Source organism: Schistocerca cancellata, chromosome 7 (assembly GCF_023864275.1).
Source record: "Schistocerca cancellata isolate TAMUIC-IGC-003103 chromosome 7, iqSchCanc2.1, whole genome shotgun sequence".
Lineage (NCBI taxonomy): Eukaryota > Metazoa > Arthropoda > Insecta > Orthoptera > Acrididae > Schistocerca > Schistocerca cancellata.
Window position 1 is genome coordinate 421659718 of NC_064632.1, and position 20352 is coordinate 421680069.

General features: G+C 41.7%; 1 protein-coding gene across 1 annotated transcript in view; it reads left to right on the top strand.

The window, feature by feature from the left end:
* Positions 1 to 20012, top strand: part of LOC126092284 (protein decapentaplegic-like) — a 46419-nt gene extending 26407 nt beyond the window's left edge. Inside the window, exons 2-3 of the mRNA XM_049907802.1 lie at positions 7525 to 7850; positions 16765 to 20012. Coding sequence (XP_049763759.1) covers positions 7544 to 7850; positions 16765 to 17615 — 1158 coding nt within the window. The 5' untranslated portion in view covers positions 7525 to 7543 and the 3' untranslated portion in view covers positions 17616 to 20012. The remainder of the gene's footprint in view (positions 1 to 7524; positions 7851 to 16764) is intronic.
* Positions 20013 to 20352: the final 340 nt, after the last annotated feature.

The following is a 20352-nucleotide window of genomic DNA, read 5'->3' on the forward strand; positions in this document are numbered from 1 at the left end:
AACATTAGTTACTTTCAATCAGTGAGCAATAATACAGCTCGTTACTTTTCCTGCTCTTTTATTACTATACACAAACTTTACTTTATTTTTACTTTTGTATGGACCAGTGTGTGAATTAAATATTGATCTACTTTTCCTCTATGCCGTTACACGATGTCTCCTGTTACCTGTAAACAATTCTATGTATAATAAGGTTGAAACGCAGCGCCGAGACACGGTAAAGACTGATATTGCTGTTCCGCGTCGTTGCTTGGCTGCACGAGCAGGTGACGGAGAAGTGGATGCACGTGTTCTTTTTGTACGTCTCATTACGAAACGAGCAGTGAGATTCCTACTATATTTACTTTCATTGGCTGTCAGCAGCTTGGAGCCGTCGAGTTACTTTCTAAAGCGTATTTCCATCGAGCTAGCATTAATTACCACTTCATGGTTTTGAGAACACGCAGCACACCTGGCCGAAAGCGACGGACGTAGAGGTCTGCTCCTGCATATGTAATGACGCTGTTCAAGTTCACTTCTACACATAAAATTTAACTGGCAGTTACCATAAAGATAATTGAGAGTGCTGCCCGGCTCCGCAGTTGCAACACCCACGGCGTCTAATTTCGTTGCTTCATATTTATTGCCTGTACGTCGTGCTATTGACCTGCAGAACTAGTGAGCCCAGAAGAAATCGGCGTTGTCGTCAAACCTTAACTGTTTAGTGTAGGCTTCATTACAAATAACATTAACAATGCGTATGACTTAAGGATCAAAAGTGGTGACATTTTAGTGCAAATGGCTTTAAAAAGAGTTGTTTGGCTTATACTATGCGTGTATAGCAGAGCGTCATATGCTATTTCTCTGTTGTGCTCCATACTTGACACAGGGCCATTTCAAATTTCGTTACTTCCTATGTGTGTAAAGCTTAAAGCTGGACCAGAAGTTCATGTTTTTCTCTTAGTGCAATAAAACTAATTTTTTTAAATAAATTATAAGCAAAAAGATTAATTTCAGAGCTGCTGTAATCAGCTGTACAATATAACGATCAGGGGAACAACGCTATTGTTTACGTATGTTTAACATTACGGAAATTTGTTATTGCGTTCTACAAGTCCAGACAATCTGCACTAGCCACTTATCAGAGGTGGCTGGTTGGTTTGTTCGGGGAAGTGGACCAAATAGCGAGGTCATCGGTTTCATCGGATTTGGGAAGGAAGTCGACCGTGCCCTTTCAAAGGAACTATGCCGGCATTTGCCTCAGGCGGCTTAGGCAAATCACGGAAAACCTAAGTCAGGATGGCCGGACGCGGGTTTGAACCGTCGTCCTCCCGAATGCGGATCCAATGTGCTAACCACAGCGCCACTTCGCTCGATATATCACAGGTGCTAAAAACTATTCAGCTGAGAGTTGGTGTGGGGGACATTTAATCACATCTTAATGAAAATTAAGTCTTCCAACCAGGGTAAATACCAGTGTCCAGTCCAGAGGTTCACGTCGTGCAGCTATTAGGAACCGTAAACTGAAAATAGACTTCCTACGGAGGAAAATATGATTTTATAGATGGGCAGCACAGGAACAACATTGTAAATTTCGTGTTCCATTAAACTATGATACCTTCTCGACCTAATGTGTTACAGGCAACAACAAAGAAACAAAACTGGCACTCTGCGGATCGGAACATAAAATGTTAGATCTATTAATAGGCTAGGTAAATTAGAAAAGTTAAAAAGAAAAATGCGTAGATTGAAGTTAGATATAATCAATGAAGTTCGGTGGCAGAACGAACAAGACTTTTGGTCTGGTGAATACAGGTTTATATACAAAATGAAATGAGTAATGCAGAAGTAGGTCTGATAATGAATAATAATCTTGGCAAGCTTCTATGAACAGCATACTGAACTCAAGAAGCCAACGTCCACCAGAGCAGTACAAGTTTTACAAGATGAAGTGATCGAAGAAATGTATGTTGAGAAAAAAAATATTTATATAATTACGGAACATGAAAGTTTGTTACGGGGTACTCGAATTCGATAGTAGTGGAAGGAAAACAAGGTAAAATAGTAATACGGACTGTGGGAAAGAAATGAAAGAGGAAGTCGCGTGGTAGAATTTTGAACGGAGCGTAATTTAGACATCGCTAATACTTGGTTTAAGACTCATGAAGGAGGTTGTATGCGTGGGAGAGATCTGGAAACACAGTAATCTTTTAGGTTGATTATATAACGGTAAGCGATAGATTTCAGAGCCAGATTGTAAACTAATAAGCATTTCCAGGGGAAGATTTGGACTCTGGCCTCAATTTATTGGTTACGAAACTGCAAAAAGATAGTAAATTAAGCATATATATTGAAGGAATTAGAAGTTTTTGTTGACTTCAGAAGGAGCATTAGACAGTGATTGACAACAAAGGGGAAAGGAACACAGAAGAAGACGAATGGATAGCTTTGGGGTATGAAATAGTGAAGGCAGCAGAGGATCAAATAGGTAAAGAGACTATGTCTAGTAGAAATCATTGGCTATCACAAGAGATGCTGAATTAAACTGGTGAAACTAGAAAATATAAAAATGCAGCAAATGAAGTAGACGAAAAGCCTTCGGAGATAGCTGTACGTGTATCAAGAGCTCAGACGGAAAACCAGTGCTAAGGAAAGAAGGGAAAACTGAAAGGTGGAAGGAGTATGTAGAGGAGATATCCGAGGGAAATGAACTTGAAGATAATATGATAGGAAGGGAAGAGGACTTTAATGAAGATGTGACAAAAGACTTAATACTGCGAGAAGAATTTGACAGAGCCCAAAAAGATTTAAGTCAAAATAAGGCCGCAGAAATAGACGACATTCAGTCAGAACTACTGATGACTTTGGGAGAGCCAGCCATGACAAAACTACTCCACGTGGTGTGCAACATGTATGAGACAGGAGGAATACTGACTCCACGAAGAACGTAGCAGTTTAAATGCCAAAGAAAGCACATGCTATCTTTTAAAAAAAGTCATAGTTGCAAGATATCAATACGAATTCTTTACAGAATAGAAAAGCTGGTTGAAGCTGAAGTCGGGGAAGATCGGTTTGGGTTCTGGAGAAATGTAGGGACATGCTAAGTAATACTGACCTATCTCGTCTCTAAGAAGATACGTTTAAGAAACGCAGACCAAGATTATAGCAGTTGTAGAGAAAGATTTTGACGTTGACTGCAATACACTCTTTGAAATTACGAAGGTAGCAGAGGTAAAATACAGGAAGGGAATGCTACTTGCAACTCGTGCAGAAACCAGATGGTAGTTACAGCAGTTGAGGAGCATGAAAAGAAGCAATAGTTGAGAAGGAAGCGTGTGCGCCGACTACGTGGGTGCGCTGGGACTCGAGCACCCAAATACAAAATCTTGTGGGTTAGCTGGATCCACAACATTTTTAGTTTGATAAAAACTAATTAAATATTTCTCTCTTGCCTTTACCAAAAATTAATGAACTATTAAAACAGCGAGATGGTAGTTAAAGTTTCTGACTTCTGAAATATATGTTTGTTTCAGATGTCTTTGTGCAAAGGCAACGAAACAATATACTCCTCCGTTCCTTGCCTTTCTTTGGCCAAGTCAAGTTACTCTCCAGAACAACAGTCGCAGTGTACTGTGAGTGAATTCCGTCTTTTCGGCTTGCTTTCATGTTTCCTTACAAGTGACTCGCAACAATATTCCCACTCCATTCATCAATAGCTGTTTTAAAATATCTGTTTGCCAGCATCGAGAAACAATAAAGAATAATCAGAGATACAAGGAAGCCGATTGCAACATAGTACCTCAGTAGTTTTTTTTTAAACATAAAAGTGGTGTAGTTTAAGATTACAGTGAAATTGTTTTCATGTGATCTGGATGTTACCGTTTTGTTTGTCGGCAGAGGCTTTGAAGGACGAAGTAGTCTATACTGTAGACCGAAGAGTGTCACAGCATTAATAGCTAGTACAAAGAATAAGGTCTACTGACGAAATGTGTGGAGCAAAAGCTCTCCAGCGGCCAAAAAGTTTCTCAGTTTTCACACGTTACGCAGTTCCTGAACGCGTATGGAAAACTGAAATACATACATACATACATACAAATTCGAACAGTTTCCTGTATATCACTGTAATGTATTTAATTTTTAATCACATTTATCGGAATTAATCATTTTTGTTTAATATTTTGAATAAAGTAAAGGAATGATCTTTTTGGGTACATTACAGGCGATTTTATAACACACACAATTAAATTTCTATTTCTACCTGCTATAAAGAAACTTACGTTAGTTAATGGTTGGTTATAGATTTCATGTTACGGGTAAGGATATTTATTTTTGCAGGTGGGCCCGTATCGTGTACGTTGCGCTTCTGCGGTTGTGGGTTCCTCAAAGTACATTTGCAGCCGAGATTGATTTCATTTCTGTTGCTTTTAAATCAGCTGTGTTACACACTGAGCTAGGACAATCTCAACGTATGCTTACAATACCAGTAAATTTTACTTTATCGCGGCACAGAACTTTATGTTCAAAAATGATTGTAAATGAAAGGTAATCATTTTAAAAATTATCGAGACTCCCTAAAAAACATATACTACATTCCGCCACTGATATGCACACACAGAAAGTTTGGAATATCGGCGCCCTTGGAACAATGTGAGACAGCGTTGTAGCCTATCCTCGATGTTATTCAGCCTTTACATTGAGCAATCAGTAAATGATACCAAAGAAAAATTTGGAGAAAGAACTAAAGTCCAGGGAGAATAAATAAAAAATATGAGGACAAAATAGAATAGATTCGAATTAAATCATGCGATTCAGAGGGAAGTAACGAAAACGAGACACTGAAAATAGTAGATAAATTTTAATAGTTGGGGATTAAAATAACTGATGAAGTAGAGAGGATAAAGAATGTAGACCGGCAATGGGAAGAAAAGAAATTCTGAAGAGGAGAAATTTAACACCGAACATAGATCTAATCGTTAGGAAATTTTTTCTCAAGGTATTTGCCTGAAGTATAGCCTTTTATGGAAGTGAACGTGGACAATAAACATTTTACACAAGAAGAAAACAGAAGCTTTTGAAATACGGCGCTGCAGAATAATGCTGAAGATTGGATGAATGGAGCATGTAATTAATTAACAGAACGGGGAAGAAAAGAAATTTGTGGCACAACTTGACTAGAGGAAGGGATCGGTTGATAGCACAAGCTCTGAAACATAAAGGGGTCACCAGTTTCAAGTGTATGTGGGGAGGGGGGGATAAAAGGGGTAAAATTGTAGGGAGAGACAAAGAGAGGACTGTAGTAAACAGACTCAAAAGAATGTGGGCTGTCGTAGTTATTCTGACATCAAGAGGTTTGCACACGATAGAGTAACACGACTAGCTACATCAAGCCTATCTTACGACTGAAGACCACAGCAATACAAAACAGAATATTCTCAATTTTGTAGAACTATTCGTTAACGTCCTAGAGAGAATGGGAGAGAGGGAATAAATAGCGAACTCTGAACACTGGAACTGAATAAAATCAAAACTTGTGTTTGGCAGACACCTTGTATCATAAGAGAAGATGACGGACGGCACTGCAACAAACAAGAGAGAGGAAATCGTATCAGCATACCAAGACCTATTTTCTAGTTTGTATAGTTAAAGGGATTAATAAGAAGAACGGATAAATAATAAAATTAAATGCCAAGATGTACAGAATCACGAGGAATATGCAAAGGAAAGGCGTCGGAAGATGATGAACTTGCAAAGCTAAATCCATAATGCCTAGGAAGAAGTGAAGTTCCCAAATCTGAAACAAGAGTATAATTATTTCTACTCACAAAGGAAACGAGACAGCAAGACAAAAACAAAGATTTGTCGCCTCCTGTCCCTAACGTGTACAAACTGCGTCGAATAAACAGTAGAATTTAAACGGGCAGCGTAACACCTTTATTTTACAAGAGGATCAACTATGGAACGAAGCAATCAGTATGAAGTAAAGAGTTGCAGTTCACTGGTTTTGAGAAAGCCTTTAACACAGTTTCAACAAAATCTGTGTTGACAGCCCTACAGAATCAATACATCTATCGAATGTATAGAATGATGTACAGAATGATTTAATATTTTGCGAGAATATTACCAGAGCAACTAACCGCAGAGTAGGGTATTGTAATACATAATTTGTTTTAATTTATGTACAATCCCAGTCAGAAGATATTCACTGGATCAGATTGGATCTTTAGTTATTCCAGTAGTAAAATCAACGATATGAAACCAGGTTATAAACATCAAAACGCTCCGAATAATGTCATTTCATGTCAGCAGCGCCGGAAAACACTGACTACAAAACAGAGTGATACGACACACTTTTTTTTCTGTGGTCCGCGGGAAAAGATGTTGAACTATCACTGTCAAAGAATTTTCTGTGCTACAGTAAGGTGCGCAGATGTCTCGACACGATTCAAGTGCATGAATTCAACTACAAACCGTTTTGTGACTCAAGAAGGTGGAAGTGTCTTCCCAGTTCCATCGGGCAGAAAAATTTCATCTTGTCGAAGCTGCAAAAACGTTTCATTTACTTTTAAGGGACCTTTTCTTCTTGTTGATGGTTTTGTAACAGTGTTTCGTATTTCACTCTTTGCAGTTATAGTTTCAGAAAGAGAGACCTTCAAAGAGTGCGAGGGCTATTCGCCGGCCGGTGTGGCCGTGCGGTTCTAAGCGCGTCAGTTTGGAACCGCGTGACCGCTACGGTCGCAGGTTCGAATCCTGCCTTGGGCATGGATGTGTGTGATGTCCTTAGGTTAGTTAGGTTTAAGTAGTTCTAAGTTCTAGGGGACTGATGACCTCAGTAGTTAAGTCCCATAGTGCTCAGAGCCATTTGAACCATTTTTGAGGGCTATTCGAAAAGTAAGGTCCGATTGGTCGCGAAATGGAACCGACAGTGAAAATCCAATGAACCTTCGCACAGATGTGTTGGGCCATGTCTCTATAATGCCCGTCGATCGCGTCACGTTGCTTATTCCAGTTCTGAGCGGACAGTGAGCATATGCCTAGATAAATAGTGTGTCTCGCCAGGGATGAGGACCTGGTGAAAGATTTTGCACTCTGCAGGGTCAATGAATATGCTCCTGCAGCGTTTTCGACAGGAAGTGTTCGATCACGCAAAGTACAGCCCGTAATTGGTTTTCTATGAGTTTCATCTCTGCTCACATGTTCCGCACAGAGAACAATCTGCAGATCAGTGCAGAGAATTGGCAGAAACCACAAGTTTCTATGATGGGTATTGGCAAGTTGATACAATGCGGGAAAAATGTTGGAGTGGCGACTATTTAGAGAAGTAGCTGGAACCTGTAGCTAACAAATAAAACACATTTGATTTTCACAGAGATTCCTTTTCGCCACCGATCGGATCTTACTTTCTTCTACAGCTGACGAACTCTGTCTCGGCATTAATGTTTTTGGTCATACATGAGTGTACTGCACGTTGGCCTTCCCCTTGTAGTCCGCTGGCACCTTTCGTCTGGCACCCTCGTTTATAGCTGTCCCTTGTTTTCCCGTCCACAGCGGCCGGAGTGTAGAGAGGATGAGTGCGCTGCGCCCCGCCACGGCGGCGGCGGCGCTGCTGCTGGCGGTGGCGCTGGCTGTGCTGGTGGGGGCGGCGAGCGCAACGCAGGGGCGAGCGCTGCCCGCGGGGGCGGAGGCCAGCCTGCTGTCCGCGCTGGGGCTGCGCTCGCGGCCACGGCCCGATCGCTCCCGCGTCGTCGTGCCGCCCGCCATGCTCGAGCTCTGGCGGACACGCTTCGAGGCTCAGCAGCAGCACGCCAAGCAACCCCGGCGCCACGTCGTTCCCGCGCACGGCGCCAATACCGTCCGCAGTTTTACGCACCGAGGTTAGTACCGAAATACCTGATATACGTACAGGAAGTTTCCGAGAAACGAAATCTATGTATATCAAAGGCGACGTCCTGACTGAGTGACCCAACATCACCCAGCCCAAACCGCTAAGGATAGAAACTGGAAATTTGAGGAGAGAGTTGATCTTATACTGTAGGCGTCGTTTAAGAATCAATTTTTCGAAATTCCATTCCTAAGGGGATGAAATAGGGAATTAAAGGCTTTTTGAAAATGTCGTTATTAAGGCAATTTTGGAGCTAGAACTACGATCTAGTATTTAAAAAACGGAAAATCCAAGATGAAATAATGACAATATTATGAAAAGGATAGATTGCTACACACCATATAGCGGTGATGCTGAGTCGCAGTGAGGCACAACAAAGAGACCGTCAGACAAGTAAGCCTTCGGCACTCACTCATTCATTCATTGATTCAATCACTCACTCACTCACTCACTCACTCATGCAAACGCTACTCACACACAAATGACCACAGTCTCTGGCAGCCGAGGCCTGCACGAGTCATTTATATTAGTTTAGTTACTAGACAGCGGTTGGCGCAGCGCCAAGAATACAGAAAGGTAAAAAAAAGATCGTGGGATCCAGTCCCTATGCAGAAATTTCTGTATTTTAAATTTTGATGTTACTTACACTACAAATAAACCGAAATAATGCTCATTATATTGTATTTATTAATATTTTTATATAAGGCGTCGAAAGGAAATGCGAAGGAAAATCTGGTTCAAATGGCTCTGAGCACTATGGGACTTAACTTCTGAGGTCATCAGTCCCCCAGAACTTAGAACTACTTAAATCCAACCAACCTAAGGACATCACACACATCCATGCCCGAGGCAGGATTCAAACCTGCGACCGTAGCGGTCGCGCGGTTCCAAACTGTAGCGCCTAGAACCGCTCGTCCACCTTGGCCGGCGGAAAATTTGGGTTTGTAAGAAAATTAACAGGAAGTGATTATAAAGAGTACACGAGAACATAGTTTATAAAATTAGATACCTTTATAACTCTACAGTTGATATTCATCGTAAAAACATTGGAAGCAATAACTGTCTCGGCCACTTGCACATGTTGTAAACGAAATTAACACGGTTGTTTGAAAGTTTCTGCAGTAAAATAGACTTGCTATTCATTCATCGCACAGTTTGGCAGTGAATCACCCGTAACAAACCAATTCGCCAAATATCGGCGAGAATAGCTGGTAAGGTACAATTTATATTTATACCGCCGTATCAGGTTCGAATCCTGCCTCGGGCATGGATGTTTGTGATGTCCTTAGGTTGGTTGGGTTTCAGTAGTTCTAAGTTCTAGGGGACTAATGACCTCAGCAGTTGAGTCCCATAGTGCTCAGAGCCATTTGAACCATTTTTTATACCGCCGTATCTGAATATGTTTTTCTTTTATCTCTACCCAAGGGCCGACTTCACTGCAGTCGGGCCCTATTGTTAGTGAGTAGCTGCCTACAGCTGCTCAAAAGTAAAAAAAGAAACTACCAGAAAGAAGTCCTGTCCGCTTTAATTGCAATCCCTGCTTGGAAAGTTATTAGCAAGGTGCTCGTGAACGCCATATGTACAATTCTTTTTTGAAAATTTATTTGAATTCCTAAATTTTCCTTTTCCATTGTTTTGATGCCTTTAACGAGAATATTAATAAATAAAATATATTGAGCATTATTTTGAAAGCAAAAATTGAAAAAAAAATTTTTCCTCATAGGGACTCGACCCAACTACTCTCAGATTACTGTTCTGTGCACATTCCGCTGCGCCAACCGCTGCCTTCTAACTTCGTTGATATAAAGTGCCTGTGCCTCGCACCATTGGCATCAGAAATATTAACTTTTTTTTATAAACCCTTGGCCATCTGGAGCTCCCACTTCGGTCACTCTAAAGTGACCAAGCCCTGCATACACCATACACCATAAACGTGGACGAAATGGCTAATGAAGAGTAGGCGTGGTCCCCTTGTTGGTGTACAAAGTTACCTAGTCTTCTGTGCCTCAAAACTCCCCTGTCCATTAATTTTAAATAACCTGCCGGTTCCTATTTCGTAGTATATGTTTCGCCACCATACGGTACCATGATGTACGAGTACAGCTATAGAAAATTTTATCCTTCTGCTGTATTTCTTACAGCAGCAATCTTGGGTAGGCATTCTGTCAGAAGGGCATCCCCCCCCCCCCCCCATCTACTGCAGTTTCTTCTGTTTGAATATTCAACAAGACTCTACTCTTCATACCAGTCATTTTCGTAGCCAGTGAGTATTTAAAAACTATCTTGTCACAAAATCATTCACACGACGTAACCAGCAGAAGCCCAAGAAATTGTGAGAATATGAACACAAAAATTGACAAATGTTTTATGTTAAATAATTTAACATATAATTTAACAAAGGTATCCTGTAGTAAAACAAGTAACAAGATGTTCGAAGAGATTTCGGTACTGCAGCCGGTCATCGTAAAATTCATTCCACGATATTTCAACTGGACACCTGTCAGTCATCTTTAGCCGAGGCATCGAAGACAGGCGAAGACGTTCTCCGTTCCGCCTTACATACCGCGTGTGTCATAGTCACGGTGATAGAAGGACCCACCGGCGGCAGCGCCCTCGCAAGTTTGTCTTTGTGATGGAGTTCCATGCCTGTTGCACATGGCCGGTCAATACAAGGACTGTTAATGCTGGTTGTGGATGACGCTGAAGTTCTACTCCGATGATTTCCATATGTACTCGATTTGTGACAGTTCTGGTGATCCAGCAGGCCACGCCAACATGTCGACATTCGGTATACCATGTTGGATTACAATAACTGTATGTGTGCGAGCGTTATCCTGTTGGAAAACACCCCTGGAATGCTGATCATAAATGGTAGCACAACAGGTCGAATTACCACACTGTCGTAAAATTTGCAATCAGAATGCATGGGATAACTGTGAGAGTGCTCCTGCTGTCATATGAAAGCGCACCTCAGACGATAATTGCAGGTGTAGGTCCGGTGTGTCTAGCACGCAGACAGGTGGCTTGCAGGCCCTCAACTGATCTCCTACTAATCAACAAACGGCCCTCAATGGCACCGAGGCAGAACCAGCTTGCATCAGGGAACGCAGCAGACCTCCACCCTGCCTCCAATGGGCACTTGCTTGACATCACCGCAATGGCAAATGGTGTCTTTTGGGGTCAGTGGAATGCATGCCACAAGGCGTCTGGCTCATAGCTGTACTTGAAGTAACAGATTTGTAACAGTTCGTTGTCACTGTGGTGCCAACTGCTGCTCAGAGTGCTGCTGCCGATGCAGTGCGATGCGATAGTCATGCACCGAACACGATGGTCTTCCCTCCCGTTAGTGTCACGTGGCCATCCACAGTCTGGTCTTCTCGCGACAAAGTGAGGTGTTGCCTTAAAGGCATTCTTCACTAACATCAACTCAACACGTCCAATCTCAAATGTAACTAACGCTCACGACTCTTTCAACACGTATTTAAAGTAAACCTAATTTGCATCCTCATGGTGGCACTATTAGCGCCACTCTTCTGTGAATGGAGCAAAATCTGAATAAACTTCATCTTTCAGATGTAGAATTTTCTCTTTTTTTTTTCTCCATCATTCTACTGACTGGTTTGATGCGGCCGCCACGAATTCCTTTCCTGTGCTAACCTCTTCATCTCAGAGTAGCACTTGCAACCTACGTCCTCAATTATTTGCTTGACGTATTCCAATCTCTATCTTCCTCTACAGTTTTTGCCCTCTAAGCTCCCTCTAGTACCATGGAAGTCATTCCCTCATGTCTTAGCAGATGTCCTATCATCCTGTCCCTTCTCCTTATCAGTGTTTTCTACATATTCCTTTCCTCTCCGATTCTGCGTAGAGCCTCCTCATTCCTTACCTTATCAGTCCACCTAATTTTCAACATTCGTCTATAGCACCACATCTCAAATGCTTCGATTCTCTTCTGTTCCGGTTTTCCCACAGTCCATGTTTCACTACCATACAATGTTGTACTCCAGACGTACGTCCTCAGAAATTTATTCCTCAAATTAAGGCCGGTATTTGATATTAGTAGACTTCTCTTGGCCAGAAATGCCTTTTTTGCCATAGCGAGTCTGCTTTTGATGTCCTCCTTGCTCCGTCCGTCATTGGTTATTTTACTGCCTAGGTAGCATAATTCCTTAACTTCATTGACTTCGTGACCATCAATCCTGATGTTAAGTTTCTCGCTGTTCTCATTTCTACTACTTCTCATTACCTTCGTCTTTCTCCGATTTACTCTCAAACCATACTGTGTACTCATTAGACTGTTCATTCCGTTCAGCAGATCATTTAATTCTTCTTCACTTTCACTCAGGATAGCAATGTCATCAGCGAATCGTATCATTGATATCCTTTCACCTTGTATTTTAATTCCACTCCTGAACCTTTCTTTTATTTCCATCATTGCTTCCTCGATGTACAGGTTGAAGAGTAGGGGCGAAAGGCTACAGCCTTGTCTTACACCCTTCTTAATACGAACACTTCGTTCTTGATCGGTTAGTGTAGTAAAATAGTGGCTGTAGTGGACACATTTCGCCTGGTCGCAGTGGATGGCACGAAAACAAACACCCACTACCTCTCGTGAAGAAGCAGACAACGAGGTACACTTCAAAGGCGGTTTTTTGTGGCTGTAGGTCGCTTGGTTTGGATTATTTGGTCTGTAAAATTGCTATAAACCCGGAAGAAAGATTTTAGTTTAACCTCCTGTCGACAATGAGGTCTTCAGAGACGGGACAAACGCAGAGATGTTAACGACTCGTGTGCCCCGGCCAGGCAACTTCAGCAGTCTTCCCGCCTTTGTGTACTGCGGGCCACTCTGACAACGCAGGCGCAGAGACACACAGTGTTCGGGTGAAAAACTGTACCCGAAACAATTTGTCAGTCCAGGGGCATTCAGCATTCAAGCGCGACGGGCGAATTTCCATTCCTTTCTTCCTTCTGGTAAAACCAGAACAGCTCTTTACACACAAAAGTTAGTGCTTCATAACCGTTCATAACATGATGACACTTGACATCAACTTAGTGAAATGCGCTACGTAAGCGCTGAAAGTTCCATGTAATTAACTAAACTGCGCGTCTGTGTGCATCGAGTAGGATTTGGCTGTGTAAGCGATGCCTGCAGAAAACCCGTTGCTGTAATACATACAGTGTCCCCGGAATCTTTACGATCAAAATTATACAAAGGATCGAAAATAGTAAACGGTATAGGCAAATAACAGCTCGTACAGACGCCTGAACAACGCACAATCCGTAAATGGAACAAGAATAACACTCAGTATATGGTGCAGTAAGAATATTATCGTCTGCTAGGTAATGATGAGCAGGACATAGATATACGTAAGGGACTATCCGTCCGAAGACCGTACAGTCCAGAATCGGTATCCCAATCACGCAAAACATCCATGATCATTGAGGCAATTATCATACCGACACATCTGGTTTAGCAGAATACTGTCCTGGTGCGTGAAGAAGTCCGTTACTGCCTGCTGCGCATCCTCACCCGACAGGAATCGTCGATCGATCAAGGGCCTTTTTTAAAGGCCTGAAGGCGTGATAATCGCATGGGGAGATATCAGGACTACAGGGTGGGTGCTGTATTGTCTTCCGCTTGAGTCGGCGCAACGGCATTGCGATATGACGACGTGGATTATCGTGGATCAGCAGCATTCCAAAACAGTGATTTTCGACAGACCTGCTGCCCCACACTAATTCTTCATTCTCCGATGCAATGTCTACCAGTGTTTGTCCTTCGGCGTCCAAGAAAAGAATAACAGCACGTTGACACTGTTTTGACGCATTTGGTAATAATGTCGCCGTAGGTCATTTCCGCATTTATCGAGAGCACGTCGGAAAGACACACTGCCATGCTAATCCCTTGCCTACGTGCTGAGCCCTATATACCAGCATCGGAGTCACGCTAGGTTGCGTATATACTGCAGCAACGCCCTCAAACAAACTGTTTGATTGTCGCTCATGGTAGAATGGATGAAATGTATTCGCAGTTGCGAATACGATTAGACTTCAGCTGTACAATGGGTGGCACTAAAAATCTGTGCCAGACCGGGACTCGATCATGAATTTCCTGCTTATCGGTCTTGGATGCGTGCTCGGATAAGCGAAGTGGTTAATGCGATCCCAATAAGCGGGCAAACCGGGGTAGAGTCCCAGTCCAGCACAGATATTCGTTATCACTAATCCATTTTGCAGCTACAGTCGAATCGGTTTCACAATTTCGAATACATTTAATTCATTTCATACAGCTGTCGTTCGCCGCAGTGTTATGTTCCTTAAGATATACCTAGCATATCGTATACCACAGAAACTGCAAGTTGCTCAAGTACTAATGATTCTTCTGAGCATGCGTAACTGAGGAGATGCACAATCCAACCTGGTGATATCTTTATTTCATGGTTATTATGGATGCAATTACGTCTCTCTCCTTTTGGCATTCACTGTAGTGCACCATAAGGGCTCTGTAAGATTTGACATGGTACACTAGTCATCAATCAAATATTTACTGTGTTGTTGTCTAAAACCAGTCAGATGTATAACTGATGCGAATTACTCCAAAACAGAAATTTCATATTCTAACTATCGCGAGCGACTTGTTGGTCAAGAAAAAAAGCGTAATCTGCATATACGAGGGTTACTAGGAAAGTAAGGAACGATCGCTCGAAATGGAAACCACAGTGAAAATCCGATGAAGTTTTGCACAGGTGTGTTGGGCAGTGTCTCTAATATGCCTATCGATCGCGTTACGTCGTTATTTTTAGTTCTGAGCACACAGGGAGCACATAAAGATACCTAGAACAATAATGTCCTCCGCCAAGTACGAGGGCCTGGTGAGAGATCTCGCCTGAAGCTATGCAGCCGACATTAAATAACTGTCGTTCGTTTTCTTCTTCAAGACAATTCTCAGCCACATTCTGAAGGGGCAATGAAGATGCCAGTGTAGAGAATTGGCGGAAAGCACTGGCGGCTGCCTTCTATTACGAGGGTATTGGAAAGTTGGTACAACGCTACGACAAACGTCTAAGTCTGATCGGCGACTATGGAGATAAGTATCTGGAAGTTGTAGCTAACTGTTGCAAATAAAACAGTTTTGATTTTCACTGTGGTTTCCATTTCGCGTCCTATCGTTCCTTACTTTCCGAAAAGCCCTCGTACCTTGCGGGGTATAATTAGTCTTTTGCCGCCCAGTGAGTCTTAAGTACATAGCGAAAGATTTCGCATCTTTCAACTGATGCTTACTGAACCTGCTGTACATCACACCATCACAGTAAATGTATCCTCTTCCTTTGTGCACCGTGGAAGATAAAAATATTTCTAGTAGTAGATATTTATTGCTTTTTCTTTGAGCGAAGGACGTGCTGTACTGATTACATTATACAAGTTAGAGATGTGTGCCTAATTGAAGCATGGGCCTAATCCTTTTCTGGACAGTGGGCCACGAGATTATGACGTAGTAACAAAGCACCAGCTACTAGCGTCCCTCAAACTCAATAAAGTATTCCGAATGTTTGCGCTAACCAATTCAGGTTATACAAAACACTCAGATGATGTCTTCAGCACTTCGTCACAGTCTGAAGGTTCGCTGTACCATCTGTCTTAGTTCTTTCGATTCAGCGTTTAGCTATTATATGTTGACTTCATTGAGTATGAGGGACGCTAATAGCTGGTGAATTGTTACTGCGTCGTAATATAGTTGTTTCCCGGCAGTTCGTTAGTGAACAGCTTTTGCCATCACTGATTGGTACCAGGTAAAGGAAGCACTGTACACTAAAGGATTCGGCTTCGTATTATACGGTTCCACTAATCACAACTTTCTGTTGGCCATAATTTCGAGATAACAACCCATAATTTCTACGCAAGCACTTGAGATTCTTCGCATACAGGTTGGGGATGGGAGCTTGTCTTAAGAACGAATTTACGTCACATCTCAGCCATTCTGGCGTCCTACGACTTTAAATATTTCAACTTAGTTTGATGTACACGAGGATGAATTAAGATGTATTTTCTGACAGCTACAAGCAGAACTCATTAATGTTGTGTCGTTGGGGTCTGATTTGGAAGCTTCTCCAGGATTTATCAAGAAAACGCGACGATTTGTTTGCGAGGAATAATATAAAATTCTTCTTACTAACGCTTACAGCTAGTTGCCCGCAGTCGCCAGGAGGATGGGTGCTGTTACAGATGCCAAAGAGAAATAACCGGAAGAGTGGATTAAAATACTAGAAGTTGCCGTAACAATAGTTAAAAGTTAGGTCAACTCGTAAAAAATACTGATTACATTCAGTATTTGTTATGACTCATATGATATTTTCAAAATGGTTCAAATGGCTCTGAGCACTATGCGACTTAACTTCTGAGGTCATCAGTCGCCTAGAACTTAGAACTAATTAAACCTAACTAACCTAAAGACATCACACACATCCATGCCCGAGGCAGGATTCGAACCTGCGACCGTAGCGGTCACGCGATTCCAGACTGAAGCGCCTTTAACCGCACGGCCACACCGGCCGGCTTGATATTTTCACTTTGTTCTCTTAATGCTTATTTTAGGGAGTGTTTATATATTTTTATCCTTGTATAAAACGAGCCTCTCTTTAGAGCTGATATAGCGTATACTTAAACTTTGGTTTACTCTTGTCGTTTGGAATTTGTGGGTTAGATTTGCAATTACGGATGTAAGCTGCTCGGACCTATGCGCCACCACGTGAATATAGACAACTATATTTATGTGCGAGTTTTGTACAACATTTAGGGTCGGTAACTATGATGACGAATTACATTGCAATAAAAAGTTGCATACCTGAGTTATATCGCGCCTACGCAGTTTACCACGTTAAATTTCATTTTTCCCGTTTGTATTGCAGAATCTGATGCGGACGCAGAGTTCGAGGGGCATCATCGCTTCCGTCTTCACTTCGACGTGAAGAGCATTCCCGAGTCCGAGCTGCTGCAGGCAGCCGAGCTGCGGCTGGCGCGCGACGCCATCGAGACCGGCCGCGGCCGCCGGCGCTTGCGCGTGCTGGTGCACGACGTGGTGCGCCGCGGCACCCGAGATGTGCCCCTCACGCGCCTCGTCGACTCGCGCGTCGTCGGCACCGGCTCCAACGAATCGCTGGCGCTCGACGTGCTGCCGGCGGTGCGCAGGTGGCGCGAGGATCCGCGCCACAACCACGGCTTGCTGGTGGAGGTGCTGGCTGCGGACCAGTACGCAAAGCAGCAACCGACGACACCGGTACCTCATCACGTGCGGCTGCGTCGTGCCGCCCATGAGGACGACTCCCGGTGGCTGCAACGGCAGCCTGTACTGCTCGCTTACACCGACGACAAGCGCGGACCTCGGAGACGTTCCAAGCGCAACGGCGCGCCCCCCAGCCGCAAGTCGAAGCGGAAGGACCAGCGTTCGACATGTCGCCGTCACCCGCTCTACGTGGATTTCCGCGAAGTCGGTTGGGACGACTGGATTGTAGCACCGCCAGGCTACGAAGCGTGGTATTGTCACGGTGACTGTCCGTTCCCACTGTCAGCTCACATGAACTCTACGAACCACGCCGTCGTACAGACTTTGATGAATTCGATGAACCCTGGCCTCGTGCCGAAAGCGTGCTGTGTACCGACGCAGCTCACGTCCATCTCTATGCTTTATTTAGATGAAGAGTCCAAAGTGGTGCTTAAGAACTACCACGAGATGGCAGTGGTTGGGTGTGGCTGTCGGTAGGACGTGCGTATCTCCGTTTTAATCTCTGGACCGTGGTGCATTTCATTCCCCACATTCGCAGGCTGTGCCATTTTGTAATGTTAGATGTAGTTTGACTGTCAATTGTGCCTCGACAAACTCGCTGTGTTATGACGAAAGAATATTCAAACGATACTGCCTAGACGGTGAACAGACGAACTGATCCCGAAGTCGTCCGAGAAATGACAATATTGACAAGTGCAGTGAGATACCTGTTGTGCTGCAAAGCATTTGACTGATTAGTACGCTAGAACATTGCGTTGAATAAATACAGCACTAGGGAGGCAATATAATCATTTTTCAGTTAGTCTGGTGTGTGTTTCACAGGGTAAAAGCGACATTAAACTGATACTATGAAAGAACAAATAGTGCCTTCTAACTTCACTCATAGACTACATGTGCAATAAAAGTACACAATATATATATAAATATTTAATCACGTGTCAGTACCTGACAAAGTCTGGGGTAATTTATTATTTAATACAAAACTGTACTATAAACTTTTATTTTGTAGGGTCTTACCACTAGTGCATTCAGTCAGGAAATGAACCACAAATGCTCAAAAAAATTATTTGTATTCTTGACATTTCTGTACAGTAAAACTTTTAAAAGCATGAAGCATGTATTACCTCTTGCTGTGGTGGTCATAAACAAATGTACAATTACAATATCAATTGGCATTTCTTCAAAATTCCGATGTTACTGATATTGTAAAAGTATTTTTTTCACCATGTTTCATTACTTTTGTGTCTGACAGACTCAAAGAAACCACAGTTAAATTATAGTGTTCACCTTTCTCATACACCCACCCCTTCAAAAAGGTCTCTTGTAGCAACCTGGGACTGTATATAATGTCAGCAGCAGTTCTGTACATTGCTATAAGTTATCACATCATGTAGGAAAATTGTTATAGACATTTGCTGATTTACTTCAACACTCTGCTCATAATAAGCAGACTCAGATTTGCTGCTTTTATTCTGTGATTCTGTATGGAAAAAAAGCCAACCCTGCAATTAAAAGATCGTTGTCCTAATACATTGCTCCTTAACATTGAAACCCTTTTGTCCTCAAATATAATAATCTCAAATGAGGCTGGAGTATTACATCAAGCACAATTTCAGTTTTTGTAATTTCTGAAATGAAGAACATTAATCCTTCAGTAACTCTTCTTTTTTTATTACTGTGATTCAATACAACATTACAGTTGTTTCTTGCAATTTTGCTTGAAAAGTCTTCTACCTTTCCCAACTTGCAGTTCTGAATTCCTTTCTGACAGAGATCCATCCTACTCCCTCTTCACACTCTCTTTGGGCATCCTCTTCTTTTATTAGATGGAATATTCCATAATCTCCTTAGGCCATCTGTTCTCACACAAATGGCATGCACAAGCATGTACACACACACACACACACACACACACACACACACACACACACACGCTAGTAATTGTTTTACTTCAACTGTATCCACTGAAGTGGTGCCAGCTTCATACCCTTACAGAAGTCAATTTTTAATTATATCCTATAGTGTTAACCTGCAGCAACACCTCCAAAATCTAATTTCCATTGACAGTAAGTTCCTTGTAATTCTAAGTAAATACATTCCAATCAGATTTGTTCTATTCTACTTGTTAATCATGTACTATTATGCTATTCAAAAGATTTCCAAATCTAAATGGCTACTTTGGTATCTCAAGCAGTCTTTTTTTTATAAGAGTTATCAAAATAGCAATAACATGTTTTTTTACTATACTAGATAAAAATCCATTTGCATTTGTGATACCACTGATAATTCCTTATTTATTACAAATATATCCCATACCAACATTCTTGTAATGTTTTAATAATGCTGGTCTTTACTCAAGATAAAATCTACATTTTAACTAATTACAAGTAATTTAAGTAACATTTATGGTCAAATTGCAGCTTCTCAGATTGTAACATTTTTTCATGAATAAACCTACCCACTTATCCTAGAAATGCAATGTTATAACAGATGCTGGGAAATTCTCACTTGTATGAACTGCAGAAAGTATCAAACATGTATAAACAGCATAATTAAATTCTTTGTTTCTGAGCATTAGCCAGAGGATGTTCTCTTAGGAGTTCTAAAATACACCTAATTATATTGAGCACTGTAATAGGAACCTGTACCTGGATAAGGAAATCATATTTATTTTCAATGTGTATATTGTACAACAAAAAATTTTATACCAATGCATGTAACTGAAAAAGTTATATCATTTGTAAGTATTAAAATTATGGATATAAAAGTGTGAATATAGTCATTGTAAATGTTTGTAAATATCGAAGTGTACATAGGAAAAGACATTTATAAAATATTTCTATAAATAAATGTATTTTTATGATTTTTATCTTACATGGTCTTTTATGAAGGAACAGTTATTTTTAAGAGGAGGTTCATACGATTATACCTATTACATACCAGGTGCTATACCTTTTGCAGTAAATATTGCTTTCCATAAAATTCTGAAGTGACAGGCTGTTTATCCAGAAATGTTTGATCAATGATGATAAGTTCAGTCAACCATCACTTCAATAAAGAAACCACAAATCCCTGAAATGTTACATTCCAAATGACATAGAACTGTACTGATAGTCCTAAAAACAGAAAATGGATAAGTTTTACTTTTAATTAGATGATTATAGGAAGCTGTTTCAGGATTTTACACCATATGTCACAGTCGACACAATTTAAT